The 22,047-nt window shown below is 36.4% G+C and overlaps 1 protein-coding gene across 1 annotated transcript; it reads right to left on the reverse strand.

The window, feature by feature from the left end:
* Positions 1-6,522: 6,522 nt before the first annotated feature.
* Positions 6,523-21,361, reverse strand: LOC149789898 (uncharacterized). Its single transcript, XM_089973143.1, has 7 exons — positions 21,286-21,361; positions 20,557-20,670; positions 19,919-20,032; positions 12,546-12,659; positions 11,123-11,236; positions 10,196-10,309; positions 6,523-6,719 (listed from the first exon to the last, which is right to left on the reverse strand). The coding sequence occupies exons 1-7, from the start codon at positions 21,359-21,361 to the stop codon at positions 6,523-6,525; spliced, it is 843 nt and encodes a 280-aa protein (XP_089829269.1).
* Between the last annotated feature and the right edge of the window lie 686 nt (positions 21,362-22,047).

Here is a 22,047-nt window from a genome sequence, read left to right on the forward strand (position 1 = left end):
TAGAAATGATTCACCCGACCCAAGTCCTCACTGTCCTTCCCAATCAAAATTTTTTTGATGTGGAAGTTCATGACGAACAATTGCAACAGTGGATGGATAGCAATGTCAAATATGACAAGAAAACCCGTACACAAAAGTACACGACCTATCACTTGTTCATTTCCCCGGGCTATTATTTTAGTGGTCAATATTTGGTCAGCACCATAGCCTCCAGGTTTAATGCCGTGTTTCTGAAAGCTTTGGAGCATGTTAACAAAAGTGTCACCATGGAGTACCACAAAACAGCTCGTCGCTTCTTGATGAAATTTGAACGGAGTAAAATCCTGTCCATTTTATTTTGTCCTGAATTGTATGACATGTTGGGCGGAGACATGAACCTGAGAATGAGCATGATGAAGAAAAGCGAATTACCCATCGTTTACGACAACGAGTCTTTTAGCAAGTTATTTCGTGCCCCGGTAGAACTGAACCAAGGACTGAATTTGATGTTTGTGTACTCCGATGTGGTGGAGTATAACGTGGTGGGACACACCTCCGTACCGTTACTGCGTGTCATTCCTTTCAAAGTGGATTCTGCCACGAACACTGACGAGGAAGGTGGAAACACTTACCACGTCCACCGCGAATTTGTACATCCTCACTATTTACCTGTCAGTAAGTCGTATTTGGACACGGTCAACATTACTATAAAAGGAGATTTGGGACAAAATATTCCATTCACCAAAGGAAAAGTCACGGTGAAACTCCATTTTCGAGAACGGTTTTCTCACGATTCGTAAGTCATGTATCCAGTGTACCGAGGGGTTGCTCGACAGCGAGGACACGGTTTAGGAGATATGTTAAAATCGGCCTTTCATTCGGTGGCCCCGGTGTTGAAACCGATGGTGACACGCGGATTGCACGCCTTGAAAGATGCGGCACTGACGCAAGGCAAAGAATTTCTCCAAAATGTCATCATCGACAAACAAAACCCTAAAGAAGCCTTCATGAGGGCAGGCAAAAATGTCTTGCTGCAAACGGGCAAAGACATTTTGGGTCACCGAGACACACCTATAAATGCCCTGCACGCTACCGAGTCAGGCATTCAGCAAGGACAAGGCAGAAAGAGACGACGAAGAAAACACCCTTTCACCAGCCTTCAAGCTAGAAAGGCCAAGAAAAGAAGAACCGTTCGAGACTTAGACGTTTTCGATTATTGAGAAAAGAGACAAAAAAATGATGCACCGAGAATCTTGCGCTTGTTCCAAGACGGAACTGGATCTGTTTGCCATGCCCCCCACGATGATGACGATGCAAGAATCCCAGTGGGTGGAATTTCACCCCGTCTCCTCATTGACCTATTCCGCTCCCATCGAGTTTGAAATCAAAAGACAGCCCGAAGATTACATCGATCTGAATAGCAGTTACTTGTACCTGAAAGTCAAAATTCTAGATAAGACTGGAGGTGCTATAGACGATGAAGCAGTAGCTCCCGTCAACAATTTCATGCATTCCTTGTTCAGTGGAGTGGACTTGTACTTGAATAACAAACTGGTCAGTAGCAGCATGGATACTTACCCTTATCGTGCCTACCTGGAAAATCTCTTGACGTACAGAATAGATGCCAAGAACACTCATCTCAATGCCTGTGTGGTATAGGAAGCTGACGAACCTACCAAGTTTGAAATATTGGAAACTGATGAAAAGAAAGACAACAATGATGGATTTGTAGAACGAAGAAAGAGAATCACGGGAGCGGACACAAGTTTAGAACTGATGGATCGTTTGCATTTGGACATGTGGTTGCAAGAAAAGTATTTGCTGAACGGGGTGGATGTCCGCCTGAGACTGAATCGTAGCAGTGCCGCTTTCCATTTGATGGCTGATAGTGACGGTTACAAAACCAAAATCCTAGAAGCCAGACTCTACGTACGCCGTGTGGAAGTGTTACCTAAAGTGCGAAACGACATCAGTCAGACGTTGAGCAGAACGACTGCCAAGTATCCCATACGACGCGTGGAAGTGAAGACCTTCACCATTCCCAAGGGACAGCGATCCATGATCGAAGATCATCTGTTCCAAGGACAGTTACCCAAACGTTTGATCGTTGATATCGTCGAGAATACAGCCTTCAACGGAGCTGCCGAAAAAAATCCTTTCTACTTTCAACACTTTGGCGTGTCCAAAATCGACGTCAGTCGCGATGGCAAGACCTTGTGTACCCGACCTTTCGAACCTGACTTTACCAAGAAGAATTACTTGAGATCGTACTTGTCCCTGTACGAAGCCACCGGACAGTTAGGAACCAATACCAGTCACGGTATTACGTACGAGGATTATACAGGAGGCTACGCTTTGTCGGCTTTCGATTTCACTCCAGACCAAGGCAGCGACGAGGGACATTTCCACCCTATAAAATCCGGCCAGATTCGTGTGGAAATTCAGTTTAAAGACCGAGACCCTGATGAAACGGTGAACGTCATCCTGTATGCAGAATTCGATAATACCATAGAAATCAACAGCTTGAGAGAAGTCATCCTAGATTATTAGAAACCATGGAAGACTGTTATCCATCTTTACCTAGTGGAGAAACTTTTAGTGTTGGATTATTGTTAAAAAATGTTAGAGTTGTTGTTGTTTAGTGTTAAGTGATTTTTGAATAAAAAATGTTGTGTTTTGAAAAAATTGTTTGATGTTATATTGTTGGATTATTGTTAAAAATGTTAGAGTTGTTGTTTAGTGTTAAGTGATTTTTGAATAAAAAATGTTGTTTTGAAAAAAATGCCTTTGTCTTTTGTTTAGCTATAAGAATGTTGGATTGATGCTCTTTCATTTCTTACTATTTCTCTCATGACACTCACTAAACGTTGCGACTCAAAAACCGTGTGGGGGATGTTTTCCTTCACGTCGGCGCTTTGACTTTAAGAACCGGGTTGTTTCCAGTCTAACCATCCATTGTCGACTCATCCTCCTAAGAAGATGTGCTCCAAACTAGCTAAACTCAACGAAGCCTACGTGAATTTGCATAGGGTCAGACACAGTCTGATACCGAAGCCAGAAGAAATAGAGAATGTGAGAATGTTAAAAATCACTGAAGACCTGATAGAAGAGCTCTTCAGAGAAGAAATGAACAGGGAAAAAGAAGAATGGACAGAGAAGTACAGACTTCAGAGACAGCAGCAACAACAACAACAAGAGCAGCAGCAGCAACCCGAAGCTGACAGAGGCTTTGTCGATTGTCGTATCGACACCAAAGAGTTCTTCTTCTCTTTCCGAAGAAGCCGACCTATCGCCAGAAAGTCTATCCTCAGAGGACATCGCATTCTTAGAAACTAAAAAGAATGCCATAGCAAACAAAAAAAAAAAAAACAGCCCTTTTCAGGGCTACCCAATAATCTAGAAAAGAAATAACTATCGATTTGCCAATGTGTGTGTAGGTAGAGTAGTATGAAAATAAACACTAACTCTTTTTTAAGATAGTGTGAGGGTATGTGTTTGTGTGTTTGTGTTTGTACCCGCTCACGTACGATTGTGTGAATAGTAGATTATGGATTTGTTTATTGTTCTTAGCGTATGTGGAGAGTATAGCTTGGGTTTTGTAACCGGTCACGTACGATTGTGTGGATAGTAGATTATGGATTTGTTTATTGTTTCTTAGCTTATGTGTTTGTGTGTTTGTGTTTGTGTGTTTGTGTTTGTACCCGCTCACGTACGATTGTGTGAATAGTAGATTATGGATTTGTTTATTGTTTCTTAGCGTATGTGGAGAGCATAGTTTGGGTTTTGTAACCGGTCACGTACGATTGTGTGGATAGTAGATTATGGATTTGTTTATTGTTTCTTAGCGTATTTGTTTGTGTGTTTGTGTTTGTGTGTTTGTGTTTGTACCCGCTCACGTACGATTGTGTGAATAGTAGATTATGGATTTGTTTATTGTTTCTTAGCGTATGTGTTTGTGTGTTTGTGTTTGTGTGTTTGTGTTTGTACCCGCTCACGTACGATTGTGTGAATAGTAGATTATGGATGTGTTTATTGTTTCTTAGCGTATGTGGAGAGTATAGTTTGGGTTTTGTAACCGGTCACGTACGATTGTGTAGATAGTAGATTATGGATTTGTTTATTGTTTCTTAGCGTATGTGTTTGTGTGTTTGTGTTTGTGTGTTTGTGTTTGTACCCGCTCATTGAGTCATCCACCCTTGTGTCTTCCATGATGTTTAGGACGGACATGCTCATGTATGTCAGGTCCAAGTGGACTGTTGTTGATAGGACAGATACTAGTCAATGGATGAGGAGAGTTTACATAGAAAGACAAGGATGTCTCAAGAGGGTACTTGTGTATGGACCGGCAGTTAGAAGGAGTTTAAGAAGAAGAAGATGTGACAGATGCCATCTATGTTAATATTAATATTAACATAAACCCAAAGGCCCTTTTCAGGGCCAGCCATATTTCTCGAAAAGAGATAGCCTTTCCATTGCCTACCCCTTTTTTAAAAAAAAAAAAAAAAAAAAAAATCCCATATTCAATTCCCCTTTGTCCCTAAACAACCCCCAAACTCTATTCCCCATGTTAAATTCCCCTTGTACGTATATCGGCCCACAATTTTTTCCCATGTTAATTCCCCTTGTACGTATATTAACCCACGATTTTTCGCCATGTTAAATTTCCATTGTACGTATATTCACCCAGGGGTCTCCGTAATGCTAATTTCCATTGTACGTATAGTGGCCCACCTTACTACTCACAGGAAAAAAACACCGAGCCACAGGAAGCTACTGTCAGTCTTTCTCACATACCGTGGAGCATCGAACATAAAACTTGAACCCACGCGGACAGAGGTGGCATGTCAGTGGTATTTAAAGGCCAGCACTTAAACCGCTAGGAGCCCCAAAAATGAACTAAAATAAAGCAAAATGAAGTAAAAGAAAATAACAAAAATGCTGTAGGTCTTAAGGTATGAGTTACTGTATATGTTTTCGAACGCAGATGTAAATTGATGAATTTAGTTTTAAGGGATGTGAAATAAGGTTATCGTGGGCTTCATTTTAATAGGCCATGATTGGGTCCCAGAAACGGTCTCAAGACGACACTGAAAATAATAATAAACCCGATGTGATACATTGCTGATATGCTGTGTGGTCACTTATATTAAAAAAGTCTAGTGAACAGAGCTACAATCTCGGATGTGGGAGGTCGCGGGTTCAAACACCAACTGAATCATATCAAATGCTTGTAAAAATGGTACTCGCAGCTGCCTCGCTTGTCGCTCATTATTAATAGATTAATGTTAGAACTGGTCGGCCTAGTGTCAGGATAATGTGACTGGGTGGGACATCATGTCTGCAGCATGATGCCTCAGTGTTAGACATCACTGTAAACTGTCACACTGCTGACATCGCAGCGATACGAACAAAAATTTGTTAAAGTTACGTTACAAATTCATATTGCACACACACACACACGCACACGCACGCCCACGCGTACACACACGCACATACACACATGCACACGCATACACTCACACACACATTAACGAACACGCACACGCACACATACACACACTCACATAAATACACATACACTCACACATAACATACTCACACACTCACACACGCACGCATAAACACACACACACACACGCATGCACACAAACACACGCACACACAAGCGCACACAAACAAACACACGCACACACACTCACGCACACAACTACACACATACATACACACACAGGCATACACACACATGCGTGCACACACACATGCATACGCACGCACACACACGCAGACGCACACACACGCACACACACACACACGCACACACACACACACACACGCACACGCACACCCATTACACACGCACACGCACACAATCACACACACAAAACATGAAAAATGTAACTTGCAACATGATATCAGGTATTCCTAAAGCTCTCTTAAGTTGCTGATATAAAAATCAATCATTGAACATGAGATGAATTGACGTAAGATTGGGGTAGGGGTAGGGGTCAGCAGCAAGGTAATATTAATATAACTAATAATAATAATAATAATAATAATAATAATAAAGAGAAACATGTTCTTTTTCTGAGCACACACACACACACACACACACACACACACACACACATATATATATATATATATATATATATATATATATATATATATATATATATATATATATATATATATATATATATCTTCTTGTGGTATAAAAAGCCTAATAAACAAAACATAAAGACTCCAGCATAATTTTGCTCATGACTTCGCCATGCATTGTATATCCCCATTTTATATAGGAAAAGAAAACATATTATATGCACTAAAAGTTTTAAGAGGTTACACCACAATACATATTACGTTTATAGTATATATGTGTGATGGATTCTTTTATGTACAACATAGAAATCATTATCGATCGGTATTCTATATATATATATATATATATATATATATATATATATATATATATATATATATATATATATATATATATATATATATATATGTATACACTATTTTGTGTCAGGAAAATAGTTATTTTTATTGGTTTGCATTTGTTCGGGTCACTTCTTTTAAAGGAACAAATTTCATATTCGGAACCCCGTCAGCAACAACGGGAAATAGGATGACATCCGATTTGTCTTCCATTTGTTTCTGTCTTTTATGTCTAGCTGCCATACATATTACGACAATCATACAGACAACGGCGATACAACCAAGGACAACCGGCAAAATATCTGAAAAGGTAAAGGTAGCTTAATTCACTGCCATGTATGAGATAAAGAACCATATAAACGAACAAATAATATCATTATTAAATTAAAGCCAAAAGGGAAAATGTTACAAAATAAACTGGCTCATGAACAATGCAGTATGTGCACGTAAAACTCAAATTAGCAACCATTTTGTATTGGTTAGTTTTTTCCACATCAGTATCGGAAACGTTTAGGAGAGAGAGAGAGAGAGAGAGAGAGAGAGAGAAACATACATTACAAACTTAATAACTATTATGATATTATCATGACATATTCTTTCTTTTTAAATATCCATTCTATCTGAGTACGAGTCGACGAACTAGTTCCAAAACAGATGTTCTACATGATTAATTTTGTACAAATGCTTGCAATAGACTCATTTATTTTTAAACATATATTTTAGAATACATTTGTACGCTTACTCACATTAAATGGTGAATTGACAGTCATTCACTTTAAATGATAAACTGACTGTCATTCGCTTTAAACGATAAATTGTCAGTCATTCATTTTAAATGATGAATCATCAGTCATGAGTTCATCCATTTATATTTATGATTAGTTCTATTAATAGCGTCCTAAAATTACACACATTCATATGCATGTTTTTATATTTTGAGGCCTCGGATGGCCGAGTAGTCTAAAGCGCTTTACCGATCACTGACATCTCACATCTGTCCGCATGGGTTCGAGTCTCAGATTCAACCAACGTGAATATGGATATGTGTGAAAGCTTGTGAAAACTTGCCAGTACCTTCCAGTGGGTTACTGGTTCTTACCGGGATTTTCCCGGGTTCTTCATCCACCAGTTATACTAGCCACCATGTATAGCATATATTGCGCTAAGAAATGGCATTAAACACAAAACAAATAACAACAGTTTATGTTCATTCCTACCCACGTTAACAAGTATATACATCTGAATATGTGTGCTCTATTCATGTTATAAGAATGTGAATTTTAAAGCGTCAATTTATTACAGTTTATGGTATTCATTATAAGAGCAAGGAATTAAAGTACAGAGTGGAGGTTAACTCAGTGGAGTGGAGGATAACTCAGTGGAATGGAGGATAACTCAGGGGATTCCAGTAGTGACCATCAACATTATTAGTCAGCACGGAATGGTGTCTAATATCACGCCCTTATTGTACATGTGTCAAGATGACACGATGCGAGTATGATCACTGTTGCACGTGCAGCTAAAAGGTGTCGTACCAGTATTAACCAAGCAACTGGCTTTGACAGTCTTGTTGTCGAAAAAAGACTATTTGCCTCTGAGAGTCTTAGTGGCACTAAAAGACTATTTGCCTCTGAGAGTCTTAGTGGCACTAAAAGACTATTTGCCTCTGAGAGTCTTAGTGGCACTAAAAGACTATTGGCCTCTGAGAGTCTTAGTGGCACTAAAAGACTATTTGCCTCTGAGAGTCTTAGTGGCACTAAAAGACTATTTGCCTCTGAGAGTCTTAGTGGCACTAAAAGACTATTGGCCTCTGAGAGTCTTAGTGGCACAAAAAGACTATTTGCCTCTGAGAGTCTTAGTGGCACAAAAAGACTATTTGCCTCTGAGAGTCTTAGTGGCACAAAAGGACTATTGGCCTCTGAGAGTCTTAGTGGCACTAAAAGACTACTGGCCTCTGAGAGTCTTAGTGGCACTAAAAGACTATTTGCCTCTGAGAGTCTTAGTGACACTAAAAGACTATTGGTCTGATTTTCATTCCGCACTTGAAAACCTTGTTGCTTACAATGGTGTATCGAACATTCTAAATAAAGAAAAACTGAGACAAGCGTATGAACACTTTTCAGGCTGCCAGACCAGGCCGAGTGTGCAGCACAGCTATGTCCCCAGGAAATAATGTATACCCTAACTGCCCAATATAGACACGAAACTGGGCACTTTCTGCAAAGTCGCCATGATACTGTGTTTAGTTAATACTATTTTTTTCTAAAATCGCTATATTACTAGGTGTAGTTAATACTACTGTTTCTAAATCGCCAAGCCACTGTTTTATTTAATGCTGTTGTTTTTTTAATTTGTCATGCCGCTATGTGTAGTTAATACTATTATTTTCAAAGTTTCCATGCTCCTGTGTGTAGTTAATGCACAGGTTTACAAAATCGCGATGCCACTGTCTATGGTTAATACTATTGTTTTCAAAATCGCTATGCTATTGTGTCTAGTTAATACTATTGTTTTCAAAATTGCCATGCTACTGTGTAGTTAATGCTATTGTTGGTTCGCAACGGTTGGGATTCCTATTTAAAGCAAATACATAAACAGACTGAATTTGAGGATCTAGATCAGGGGTGGGCAAAATACGGCCCGTCACCTGGTTTTATCCGTGACTTGGTTTTATCCGTGACCTTGTTTTATCCGTTAATATACATTTTATTGTGAGGCTATTAACATAAATTATCCTGCCCGTGCCGAAGATGACGATGCTCAGGCCTGATCTAGATGAATTTCAAAGTGTTTATTACCAAATCATTCAATGAGTAAATTACATAATCACTTAAAATGTAAATTAGCTAATCGCTCAATGTGTAAATTACCTAATCACTCAAAAAGGTGAGATATCAAACCCTGGTTATTTAATCCTATCATATAAAGTCCTATTTGCTTCAGATAATTCGTGTGCAGACATTTGATATGCAAGGTGGAACCTTAGCTCACTGGTTATCGTGCTGGACTCATTTGTCAGGTTACCGAGATCGGGTGCCAGACCACGCTGAGTGTGCTGCATAACTGTGTCCCTATGCAATACTATTTACTCCCAAATCCCACCAAAATCTCAGCAGCATCAGTACGCCTTGATGCTAGCTTAGCACAATCAACCGCAACACGTTGTTGTGTATCCCAGCTGCACATCAATAATTTGTGCGTGTCAAATTTGAATCGAATGTACTGATCTCTTCGACCAAACTGCAGAGGACCAGTTCAAAAGAGTTCCAGACTATCGTCTATGTAAACGTTTGATAAATGTTAAAATTATTCGCATATTGAAGCAAATTTGGCAAAGGTATAGTATGATTTGGTACATTTGATGCAATAAGGTATACATTTAAACGTTTAATGTCAATTTTATTTTGATATTGGGACATAATACAAATATATGCAATTAAATGGTGGCTGCTAATATCATCGTTGAATATTTAAAGTTTGGAAATTACCGTAAATTTCCGCTGACGTTTACATGTAGACCTAGCTTCGAATGTCTTAATTAAACACAAAAAAGACTTGGATGAATTATTTGTTGCTCATGATTTTCTACATGTTGTATGAATTTTCTGCACCGAATATTGTTATATTCTGCGTTTTACGATTTTTATGTTGTAGTGATTGTAGGCACGTGAAATATTTTATCAACAATACGGGAATACAATTTTTAAGTTCACGACTGAGAGTGTAAATACATGCAGAATGAAAACAGATTTATTAAAAAAGAGGAGAGGATACTTACAGATTTCACAAAAGTATCCAAAGAAGATGCGAATACAGTCACAGCAAAAACCGTTAACCATATCTATACATCTCCCTCCGTTCACACACGGATTGCTTACCCATTCATCAATATCTTCAAAGAAAATATATGATGTGATTGTTACGTACGTATATTTAGAAGCCATTAGTACGAAATAATAGAATTGGATTACTGGATCTAGCGAAAGTAACTTGGCTTTGTTTTATAGAGCTACATCCTTGCTAAAGGATAACCGTGGCTACCACTGGATAGTAGGTTGTGTTTCCACCCCTACCTGCCCAGGTGGATTTAGGTTTCACGAAGGTGTTATGGAGTGATACGATTGTATTTGTTTCATAAAAATACAGCTTTTGAGCAATAAAGTAAGTTTTTGGTGTATTAACAAATTTCCCCAATTTATCATAGGGATCTCTAAAAGAAGATTCTTTAAAGGTAACAAACATGGCTGCATCATTAATATAACTTTATTAATAAATTTAACTGTGTCAAAATACACATATAGAACTCAAAACTAACTGTTAACTACTTAATTAAAAAATATATATATATATCGGATTGGTGTTTCGACTTTTGTGTCTTGTTCATCCACTTTTTCATTGCTAATTCTTACGATCATCACCTTTTTAACACTTTTTAAATATGATTAAAACAATCATTGAATCTCTTTGGGACACTCTTATCCTCCCACCACAAATAAGCGCTTAAATAAGTGAAAACCTGCTGTTGTAATAACCCTGCCAACCAGAAGGCATTTGGAGAGACAAATTAATATGTACACGTCTTTGTTCTGTTTCATTTGGTATTTAGAGTTTAACTAAATAATGACTTATCTAGCTACAGACGTTATATACCTACTTATGTGACTATGACATTGAAATGTTCCCCTCACATTGGGAATCAACATACCTGTTTCACACCTTGATCCTGTGTATCCATCCTGGCACTTGCAGACATATCCATTTAGCTTGTCCACACACATCCCACCATGTAAGCATGGACTGCTGACACATTCGTCTATATCTAGTACATTATATGAAAAGGATTATGAAATAGACAATATGTTAATTTTTATAGCATTTTCAGGATTCCAGCGATAAAGCACCACGTATGTGATTTTTTGACAACTATTTGACAGCTATTTGTATTTGTAGATCGTGCTCGTTGTAACCTTTGTTTTTAATGTTCCATGTACATACGAAACTGTCACGGTCGGATCTTAAAAATCTTTCAATTCACAAAACCACAAACATTTTAATACTTGATATATCCAACGTACGATATTGCTTCCATACAAACACAGCCCAAGAAAATATGATTCCAGAATCGTCATATATATATCCAGCTTGTTAAACATATTTACCTTATAATGAATGTGGTTTCTGGTTGATATAATCCAAAACACGTTTTTAACATTTCTTTTCGAATACTTTATAAACTGTACCTTATGTTGTGTTGTTTTGTGTGAAATGATGTGGCTTTATGTTATGTTCTTATGTTACTGCATAACGTGTTTCTACAATTCCAGTTAGTAGCAAAGCAGACAGTAATAATGACAAGAGTGAATAAGCAAGGGCGAAACATGTAATACATAAATATAAAATCTGATTTGGTGTTAATTGCTAAAGCTGGTGGCATGTCCATGGGTGCTATAAGTGTGCTATTTTATTCCAGAACAACTAAGTATCTTACATAAGAAAAATGGAAAAGATTTGCTGAGTAAAGTTAGAATTTATTAAGCCTGCGTACGTAAGAGTCTACATTTAAATTTTGCCACCACATGATATTGCATCAGGGTCAGACCAGGATAAACAGCTTCCTGGACAGTACCAAACCCGGTCTTTCAAATAGAAATTGAGAAGTTTAGGTTTGGCGATGTCTTCCATTCCCTTCAAGTCAAAATTATAAAACCATAATCCAAACAACTAAAAACATAAAACACCATATACAGAGTTAGAAGACTTTTGTATAAACACACCCATGTCATGAAATATGCTTCCTTTGTGCACGTTTTAGATTATATACGTTTCACATAAGAAAATTAATTCTAGGTCTGGGATGAGGATGAAAGTCTAAAAGTAGTTACTGTTGAATCTTGCTTACCTTTATAACATATATTGTTCTTACCCCTTAAGACCAAAGTGAACTGACGAACCTACAAAGATTTCTGGTCACATGACTCAAAAGACTGAGGTTAGTTTGTAAACCTACACAGCTTGATCGTTATATGACTCGAAAGATCTAGGTAAAAGTATACACTTTTATTTAGAAAATCTGTTGGGCTGATTATTACGTTTGATACGAGTATTTTTGGTATAGTAGTAGTATTTACCTGTCTCGCACTGGACACCTGTATAACCTTGTAGACAATCACAGGTAAATTGATTTATCTTGTCAACACACGTGCCTCTATGTTTGCATGGAATGCTGGCACATTCATCAATGTCTGCAGTAAATATAAACGGCATATGTAACAGACTGATGTTCAAAAGATATTTGTGAATTGTGCCAACAATACGAGCAAAATGTCAGATTAACCTTTGTTGTTTGACGTATAAAGAGTTATTATTCATTTCCTTTATAGCAATTATTAGTTTAAGTGAGAGGACTGATGCTCGTGAAAAAGTGCTATTGCCTGCTGAAACGTTTGATACTGATATATATATATATATATATATATATATATATATATATATATATATATATATATATATATATATATGTGTGTGTGTGTGTGTGTGTGTGTGTATTTCTTTGACAACTTTGTGACAACAAATCGTACAAGTCTGCATAAAGTCACTCGAGCAAGAATAGTAGACCCTTTTGCTCTACTAATCCCGCTAGTGACTATTCAGGCATGTACAGATTAACTCTCCTGCTAAATACACTCTCAATGTTCGTAACTGTGCATACTAAAATGTCCATAAACCGACCAAAATTCAAAAATTAAATGTAATTGCTGGAAGTGAAACGTAGGTCACTCATTTATTTTCCTGGTATGTAGCACCCTTCAAAAGTAATTACGGTCTCAAACAATAAAGATAATCTTACCTCTTAAGACCAAAGTGAACTGACGAACCTACAAAGTTTGCTGGTCACATGACTCAAAAGATTGAGGTTAGTTTGTAAACCTGCACAGCTTGATCGTTAGATGACTCGAAAGATCTAGGTAAAAGTATACACTTTTATTTAGAAAATCTGTTGGACTGATTGTTACGTTTGATAGAGTATTTTTGGTATAGTAGTAGTATTTACCTGTCTCGCACTGGACACCTGTACATTGATTTATCTTGTCAACACACGTGCCTCTATGTTTGCATGGACTGCTGGCACATTCGTCAATGTCTGCAGTAAATATAAACGCCATATGTAACAGACTGATGTTCAAAAGATATTTGTGAATTGTGCCAATAATACGAGCAAAATGCCAGATTAACCTTTGCTGTTTGACGTACAAAGAGTTGTTATTCATTTCCTTTATAGCAATTATTAGTTTAAATGAGAGGACTGATGCTCGTGAAAAAGTGCTATTGCCTGCTGAAACGTTTGATTATGTGTGTGTGTGTGTGTGTTTCTTTGACAACTTTGTGACAACAAATCGTTGTTGTTGTTGTTGTGGGGTTTAACGCCATTTTGCAGCACATGATAGGCTATACATGGCGGCCAGTATTAATGGTGGAGGAAGAACCAGAGAAAACCCCGGAAAGAACCACCGACCCACGAGAAGCTACTGGCAAGCTTTCTCACATACCCACATTGGCTGAATCTTAGACTCGAACCGCAGCAGACAGAGGTGAGATGGCAGTGATCCGTAACGAAGAGCGCTTTAGACCACTCGGCCACTCGGGGCCCCGACAACAAATCGTACAAGTCTGCATAAAGTCACTCGAGCAAGAATAGTAGACCATTTTGCTATACTAATCCCGCTAGTGGCTATTCAGCTATGTACAGATTAACTCTCCTACTAAATACACTCTCAATGTTCGTAACTGTGCATACTAAAATGTCCATAAACCGACCAAAATTCAAAAATTAAATGTAATTGCTGGAAGTGAAACGTAGGTCACTCATTTATTTTCCTGGTATGTAGCACCCTTCAAAAGTAATTACGGTCTCAAACAATAAAGATAATCTTGAGCACTCAGCGTACTAACTAAAGGATTAAAATTAGTTCATAGCGTACGCACGGTGCATGGTGACCTACATAAAGAATATAGTCATCAAGTTTCATAGCTGTACCAACCACTATGTAGATAAACAGTGTAAAATGCAAACAATTAACGTACAAGGCTAAATAATGAAAAGTGTCAAAATGACCTACTTTTCTGCCTTTTAGACGTCTGTAAGAGGAACTGAGCCAAGTGCAAAAACTATCATAATCTTAGGTGCATAATATCTGGTGTGTCAAGTGTGTCACCATGGCCTGCTTGTATCCGCTAAGTATAGAACCCTCCAGGATGACCACACGCATAAAATGTTATGGCTGAACATGAAAATGAGGCAGAGTGCTAGCGCTCAATATAAAAAGTTAATGTTGACGCCCAAAAAAAACACCAACAGCAGCTGAAAAAACAGGCCTTCTATAGTGTGGCCTCTATGTATCGCCAATGCTTCGAAGGCGAAATAAAAGCTTGAGAGCTCAATCTTTAAATATATCATACTAACTATCGTTGTCCTTCATGAGCAACCATGCTCTTACTATTTTTTGTTTTAATTTGAAATTATTTGTTTTAATTTGAAATTATTTGGACCATTTTCAACTTATGAAAATGGAATCTAGCGTTTGCTGTGAATGAGGGTCAGTTCAAAGATTGCAAGGAAGCAATATATGCATTAACTGCAAAAAATTAAAAGCTATATTTTGTTTTGGAAAGATACTAAATGTCCGAGACCATATTGTTTATAATTCATACATAAAGGAAACATGGGCCTTATGTGTGTTTAGATATCAATCAATGAATTATTAACGGAGCAATATTTACCTGTGTCGCTTTGGACACCAGTATATCCGTTTTGACAATCACAGGTAAATTCGTTGACCTTATCAAAATAAGTGCTTCTGTGTTTACACGGAAAGCTGGCACATTCGTCAATGTTTTGGAGTAAATACTTGACATTTAAATGGAAATTATAGCTGGTAGTTGTGGGAAGCACTCTGTAATTCAGGTCATATATTTGTAAAGTTTGCATATAGCGTACGATTTGAGGGGCAGAAATACATTTTTAACTGACATAAATGTATCATTGGTGTTCATTTAAATCTGTAGAAAATAAATTAGTAGAAAGAAATCATTTGGTTTGGTACTAGTAATGGTAGAAGAAGAAGAAAATGTAATATTAGTAGCAACATATAAAAAATAACATGGCATTTAAAGTGTTGGTAGAAGCCAATTTGATATACCAATACTATTGGTACATCAAATTGTGATCTTCCCATGGCTTAGTATAAACATTCTCTCGAGCGTCTGAAGTTGATTCTAGATCAATGGTCAAAACGATAAAAAGTATTAATAATCCCCGTTTTCTAAATGGATGTATGATACATATTTTAATTGCAATCCTTTCTACTCTCTGTTCCCCTTCCCACTCATGCATAACGGACAAACTACGCAGAAATTTGGAGTGAGAGAGAAAAGGAATTTTGGCTGGATTCAAACCTTGAAAAAGAAATTACACCAAGCAACCAACAAGAATATTATTCGTCGTAACGATATGTGTGCACCTTCTTTTGGATTTATCTATAGTGTTAGCAACGATACAAATTAGAAAACCATGTCGATATTATACGGTAGATTTTCCGGTTACGTGGTACACATACTGTGATGTATTTAATGTTTTATTGTTGTTGTTGTTTCTTAAACATATTATATTGCTCTAAAATCAATTATTATTAATTAAATATGAAAATGTCCAAAAGCCCCCCCCCCCCTTAACCATCGTATTAAGATATAGGCTAAACTTTATGAAATGACTAGGGTCATCCCACGATGTCTCTGGACTTATGAATGATGACAAACGTTAAGTCAAACTGACTAAAGGATAAGGAAGAGTTTTAAATTCAAACCGAAGAGAGAGAGAGAGAGAGAGAGAGAGACGTAGCTAACCAAGTGTTTGCAGTGCTCTACTTTCATCATTAAAACCATCTTTCATATTTAAATCATAAGTGTGTATTATATTGATTTAATCAATGTGAAGAAAAATAGAAACTAAAAATGAAAACAGTAAACTTATCATTATGCAAAGGTGATTGTGAATAGCCACAAAAGGCATAGAACTATATTTTTTAGGGGAGACACTCGCGGATGTGAAGAGTTAATTCACTCGGTCAATAGACAGCGACCTGTAGTAAATCTTAACTCCGTTCAAAGGGAAAATATATGTATTTGTATGTGAATAAATAAAACATATTTATAGTATGGACGCTGTATCTATGATATATCACTCGTTGTTAAATTTTCCTTAAAAGGAAAATCGGCAAGCCTCGTTTCCTTTCAATGAAATACTTATACATTCCGTGGTATATCATTGATACATCGTACATACTATATATATATATATATATATATATATATATATATATATATATATATATATATATATATATATATATATTGGTACATGGGTATTAGAGCAATAAAAGCATCTATTTATAAACAATGATCAGGACGGAAGGTATGCAATAGATGTTTCCAGCTGTTATAATGCCAGAAGTTTTGTCCAGGTCGTAATATTTACCAGTATGTAATAATAAGTGCCCACGAGGCTGCCAGTTTTGGTTTGGAATGATCATTTGAACATTAATTCATTAGGAAAAGCTTTGTAAAATATAGTGCAAGTATTAGCCTATTAAATCACACTAAAAGTCTCACAAGAACCCCCAGTTAACAACTAATCAATGGAGGTAAATAATACAATGTGTGAGATGCTGAAAAATGTCAATACGAATGTTCCCAATAGAGAAAGAAGCTATGCAATTGGATTGTACAATTATGAACTACTATATTTTATTATATTTACATTATGCAGGAAAAAATGAAAATAGTATAAAAGGTTAAGGTAAACAAAATTATTCCTTCCCGTTTTAAGTTGAGTCCGTGGAATCATTTACTGTTGTGTTCAGATATATTGTGAGAGGAATCAATCACGTAAACCATTCATTTAAATACAAAGTTTGGATTATCGTGAATTCATTCAAAGACATGATAGATTATATTACTGTGTTCCTTTATAGAATATAATGTTAATCTGCTCTCATTTGACAGGAGAACAATAACAGATGAGCTATGCTGATTGTAACCTCGAGAAACAAGAAGATTAAATCAATTCGCTGTGGATTGACTGTGTTAGAAGTAAGCATATATTTTATGAACGAATTTTCGCACAGAGAGCTTAAAATGAAACATGGCAAAGATGATACAATAATTGATCAGACAAAACAAGAAATAAAACTTTTTTTTTACTTTCATAGGAACATATTTTATTTTGGTCATAGCATACATAAGTTTCTGGCAAGTTATCTTCGTTAAGAAATATTGGTTAAGCGCGCACGAGCTCATACAAAATTGGAGGAGGGTAGTGGTAATAAATCTCTGTTTCGCACAAGGCATCGTATTTCCTGGTGCTGGCCTTGATAAACAATATATAATTTAATGTCCTGGCTACAGCACAGAGCAGTGAATATTTTAAATTTGATAAAAACTAAATAAACTGTTTTACAAATTTATAATCTAGATAATTATACAAGGCTTCCTTGATACCAACTGCAGTTGATGTAGTAGGTGCAGTAATGGTTAATATGACTGTGTAGTGTATCGATAAAGGAGGTTATGATACGGGAAGAAACTGGTGTGTTATTCTTAAATATCGGCCTTTATACACCTTTTTCTTCATTGTTTACGTTATTGAACCACTTTTTTCATCGCTTTATGCTAAAATATTACAGTGATATAGCTCACCAGGAGCAGTAAGACATATTTTCCACTTATTTTACACGTTTACTTGACATGGAAAGGACTTTGATTGTTGAAAAATTGTTAACATCAATAAGCTTCTCAAAAACTTCGTATAACCAGCAGTAACATCATAACTTGATGTTGCTTTGAAAATTGTGCACGTAATGGTTTCGCATCTATTTGTGTGAAAATATATAGCTTGACATGTTAATTAGTTTGAGTTGTCGCGATGGAAGAGAGGTTATATTCAAGCATTTATTGGATTCGATGAATGTTGGAAAAAACAACAAAAACTAGTGTTGCGGAGAGGTTAAAATATTCTAAGTATTGTTTATTAGTCTTTTGATTTCGATGGACATTAATACGTCGTTTTGTACAGTGCTATCTCATCAGCATTAAATAGAAAACATGCTATTTTTGACCAAATGAACTAAACCATCTATATCAGATCTTTCACTTTGCGTTTATTAATATTCTTTCAAGTAGTATGGGTCCATCATATTGTGCCTTTGTATGGTCTTGTTGTTTCTTTAAACTCTCTTGAGTTTGTTTCGGTAATTCCATGTGAACGCTGATCTATTTCCTTTTACTGAGTTATAGTTTCCAATCCATTTAATGTTTTATGATGTTTCTTGTGTGGCTCACCTTCTATTTATTTGATAAGGAAATGTGTGCCATACCATAATTGTGAAGGTTTAAGTTTACCAGATGACCTACAATGTTATTTACAAATAATCAAAGACAGTTATATGGAATCTATCACTTATTTTTACCACCAACGTTTGTTCCCTTATTACAGTTTGTCAGGCATTTTCAAACATAAATGTGTGGAAGTTACCAGTTCAGATAGAGGCTAACCCTGGTTAAATGATATGTGTGTGGTGAAGTATCCAACTCCGTTTGATGTCATGTAGTCAGCGTAACGTTGCAATATACTAATTTCAAAGTTTTACATCAGTTAATAATTGCGACATTTAAAGTTGGTTTAGAAATTGTAGCAGCTCTAGCATTTATAAAGATTTATACCTTCATCTTCATTTTGTTTTGTGCAGCTGACTTCATGGTTTATTCCATTTTAAATATATTACAATCCTTTATGTTCTATTCCAATCTTTGAAAATTTGAGTTAGTTTTGTCTGCACTCTGAAAATGAAGGTTGTTAGTTTTGTGCTGAACTACAGTCAGTATGGAATGTTTATGTAAAATGATTTGCAAATACGCCCGTGTCAATATTCATGTCTCTATAACTACTGATGTTATGAATAATTTGTTAGAATCCATTTATAGACATATTGCATCCAGATACCATTTTGACTTTCACAATATAAAGATATATGAATACTGTGTTGTATTGCCCCCAATCTGAATAAGAACAGTGTTTGAAACTGAAAGTTGATGTCGAGTAAGCATTGATAAATATAGTTTCTTGATATAGGATTCCGACGCACCATCCTGATTACAAATCCAGTTGTTATTAAAAAATAAATCATTCATGGAAAATTAGTTAAACCTGTAGGCTTTTTGCAGAATTGCCACACAATAAACATTTATAATTATAATATATTTCAATAAATGCTCGTTGGACGATTTCGTGCATTATTAAAGACATATGCATACTTTTCTTTAGCAAATATCGCGTGCCACTGAAATGCTATTTTGTACTCATGTTTTACTCTTGCATGGTCAAAATAATAAGTTTTGTGTATATATCTGGCTTCATCGACTTTCAAAAAGTCCAATAACAATAGTTTACCTATATCGCATCTGGTTCCAGCATATCCAGGAAGACAATTACAGGAAAATCGGTTGATCATGTCAATGCACATGCCTCCATGTTGGCAAGGACTACTTGCACATTCGTCAACATCTAAAAATATACAAGTGAAGTTGCAAAAGAAGAAAATCTTCCATGATTACATGTATATTAGCAAACTGTGGATTTCAGATTAAATATTACATATGTCTCTGAAACGTCAGTGTACAGAAACAATTTATTTTGTTCTGCTTGCAAAGAACATGTTTGGTTGCAATGTCGTTTAAAGCTGATCAGTTTGCTATTAAATTGCATCCTTCATTTATTATTGCATATGTGGTAAAGTCTTTTATTATTTAAACATGCATTCCGTCAACATATATGCAGAAAGCCATCAAACGTATTTCGGTTTGGAATCATTTTTAAAGCCATAATTCTGACGGAAATAAGAGAAAAAATAACGTTTCAAATTGTCATAACTCAAGAGAAGTGGAATATGAACCAATCTGTGAAATATGAACCCAAATGACAAAATTCAGCTTTCAGTAAAATATTTTAAAAATAGAATCATTGTGGAAAATATTGTATTGATTTCATACTTTTTACCTATAGGAAAGTGGAGTGTAATACTGCATTACCTGTCTCACATCTAACTCCGACGTAGCCTGGACGACAAACGCAAGTAAAGAAGTTTACATGGCCAGAGCATGTTCCACCATTCAGACATGGGCTGCTGGCACATTCGTCAATATCTAGAAAATAATTTATAATTGAACTGTTAATTAGAAATGACCCTTCTCATTTCTAGACTGATTTTTTTTTTGGCTTTCTTACACATTGCTAGCCATAAGCCTCACCAAAGTATTCCGATTTGCAGCATGGCTAATGTGACATTCGAATGCGCCTAAAAACCCCCACTTTCCTTCATGCTTGGTCTGTGTCTGATAATGCGTTCTCTTAATCTGCACTCTTGTTTGGCATACTTAGTCCACAAATAGAACATCCTGGTTGTAGGTCTTGCTTGGATATTCCTGGTTGAAGACTTTGTTTGAATAGATGTTCCTGATAAAAGAGCTTGTTTGCTTTGGATATTGTCCCCACTCTTGACATAAAACATCAGTTACAGGTACCTATAGATAATGCACTAACCTACACTTAGATGGATGGCCTTGTTCTTTAACCATCAGTGAATCCGGACACTTGGCGTCACATATATTTGAGTTGCCACACCCATTTGATATATTCAGTGCTGTCTAGTGACTGCATGTTTATATATATATATATATATATATATATATATATATATATATATATATATATATATATATATATATATATATATATATATATATATATATATATATTACGTCTGCCGCCGATTATGTTGTCGGTGTAGGCAAATGTGTCTGCTTTAATTGCGTAGGAATTGTCTTTCACAGTCATTACTCATGAAGGGGCCCCGAGTGGCTGAGTGGTCTAAAGCGCTCTCCGTTACGGATCACTACCATCTCACCTCTGTCTGCGTGGGTTCGAGTCTAGGATTCGGCCAATGTGGGTATGTGAGAAAGCTTGCCAGTAGCTTCTCGTGGGTTGGTGGTTCTTTCCGGGGTTTTCCCCGGGTTCTTCCTCCACCATTAATACTGGCCGCCATGAATAGCCTGCCGTGTGCTGAAAAATGGCGTTAAACCCCACAACGACAACAATTACTCATGAACGTAATCATGCTATTCCAAATAGTATTTGAATGTTCAGGACTGAAAATATTTGTCTATACCATATTTGTTACAGAATTTCCCCGGACTCTAAAAGTTTCGCAAATTTAGTATTACCTTTTCTGAGCCATTTCTGCTTAAATCTGCGTCATATGGGTTCTGTCCCTTGCATCAGCTGTTTAAAGAATCAGTACACTCTATACAAATTTACCTACACTGCCAACATAATCAGACGTACATGTAATGTTTTATATATAACTATAGGATATATGTGTATAGCCATCTTGGCAACATTAAGTTTATATTTCAAGTCATTGTTATTCTTACCTGAACATTCTTTGTGTGTATTAGTCATAATTAAATACAGATTTCTAATACAGACTCATACGTTTAGTCTATGGACTATTTGTTTCAGTA

The sequence above is a fragment of the Sinohyriopsis cumingii genome, chromosome 10 (genome assembly GCF_028554795.1).
Source record: "Sinohyriopsis cumingii isolate HCF-2022 chromosome 10, ASM2855479v2, whole genome shotgun sequence".
Classification (NCBI taxonomy): Eukaryota; Metazoa; Mollusca; class Bivalvia; order Unionida; family Unionidae; genus Sinohyriopsis; species Sinohyriopsis cumingii.

What these genes read in the sequence shown, in the direction of transcription:
- LOC149789898 (XM_089973143.1), bottom strand. Translation starts at nt 21,361, where the DNA reads ATGACTGTGAAAGACAATTCCTACGCAATTAAAGCAGACACATTTGCC. An exon ending in CAACATAATCGGCGGCAGAC is followed by an intron (nt 20,671 to 21,285) that starts GTAATATATATA and finishes ATTATTTTCTAG; the next exon opens with ATATTGACGAATGTGCCAGC. An exon ending in AGGATCAAGGTGTGAAACAG is followed by an intron (nt 10,310 to 11,122) that starts GTATGTTGATTC and finishes TTTTCTTTGAAG; the next exon opens with ATATTGATGAATGGGTAAGC.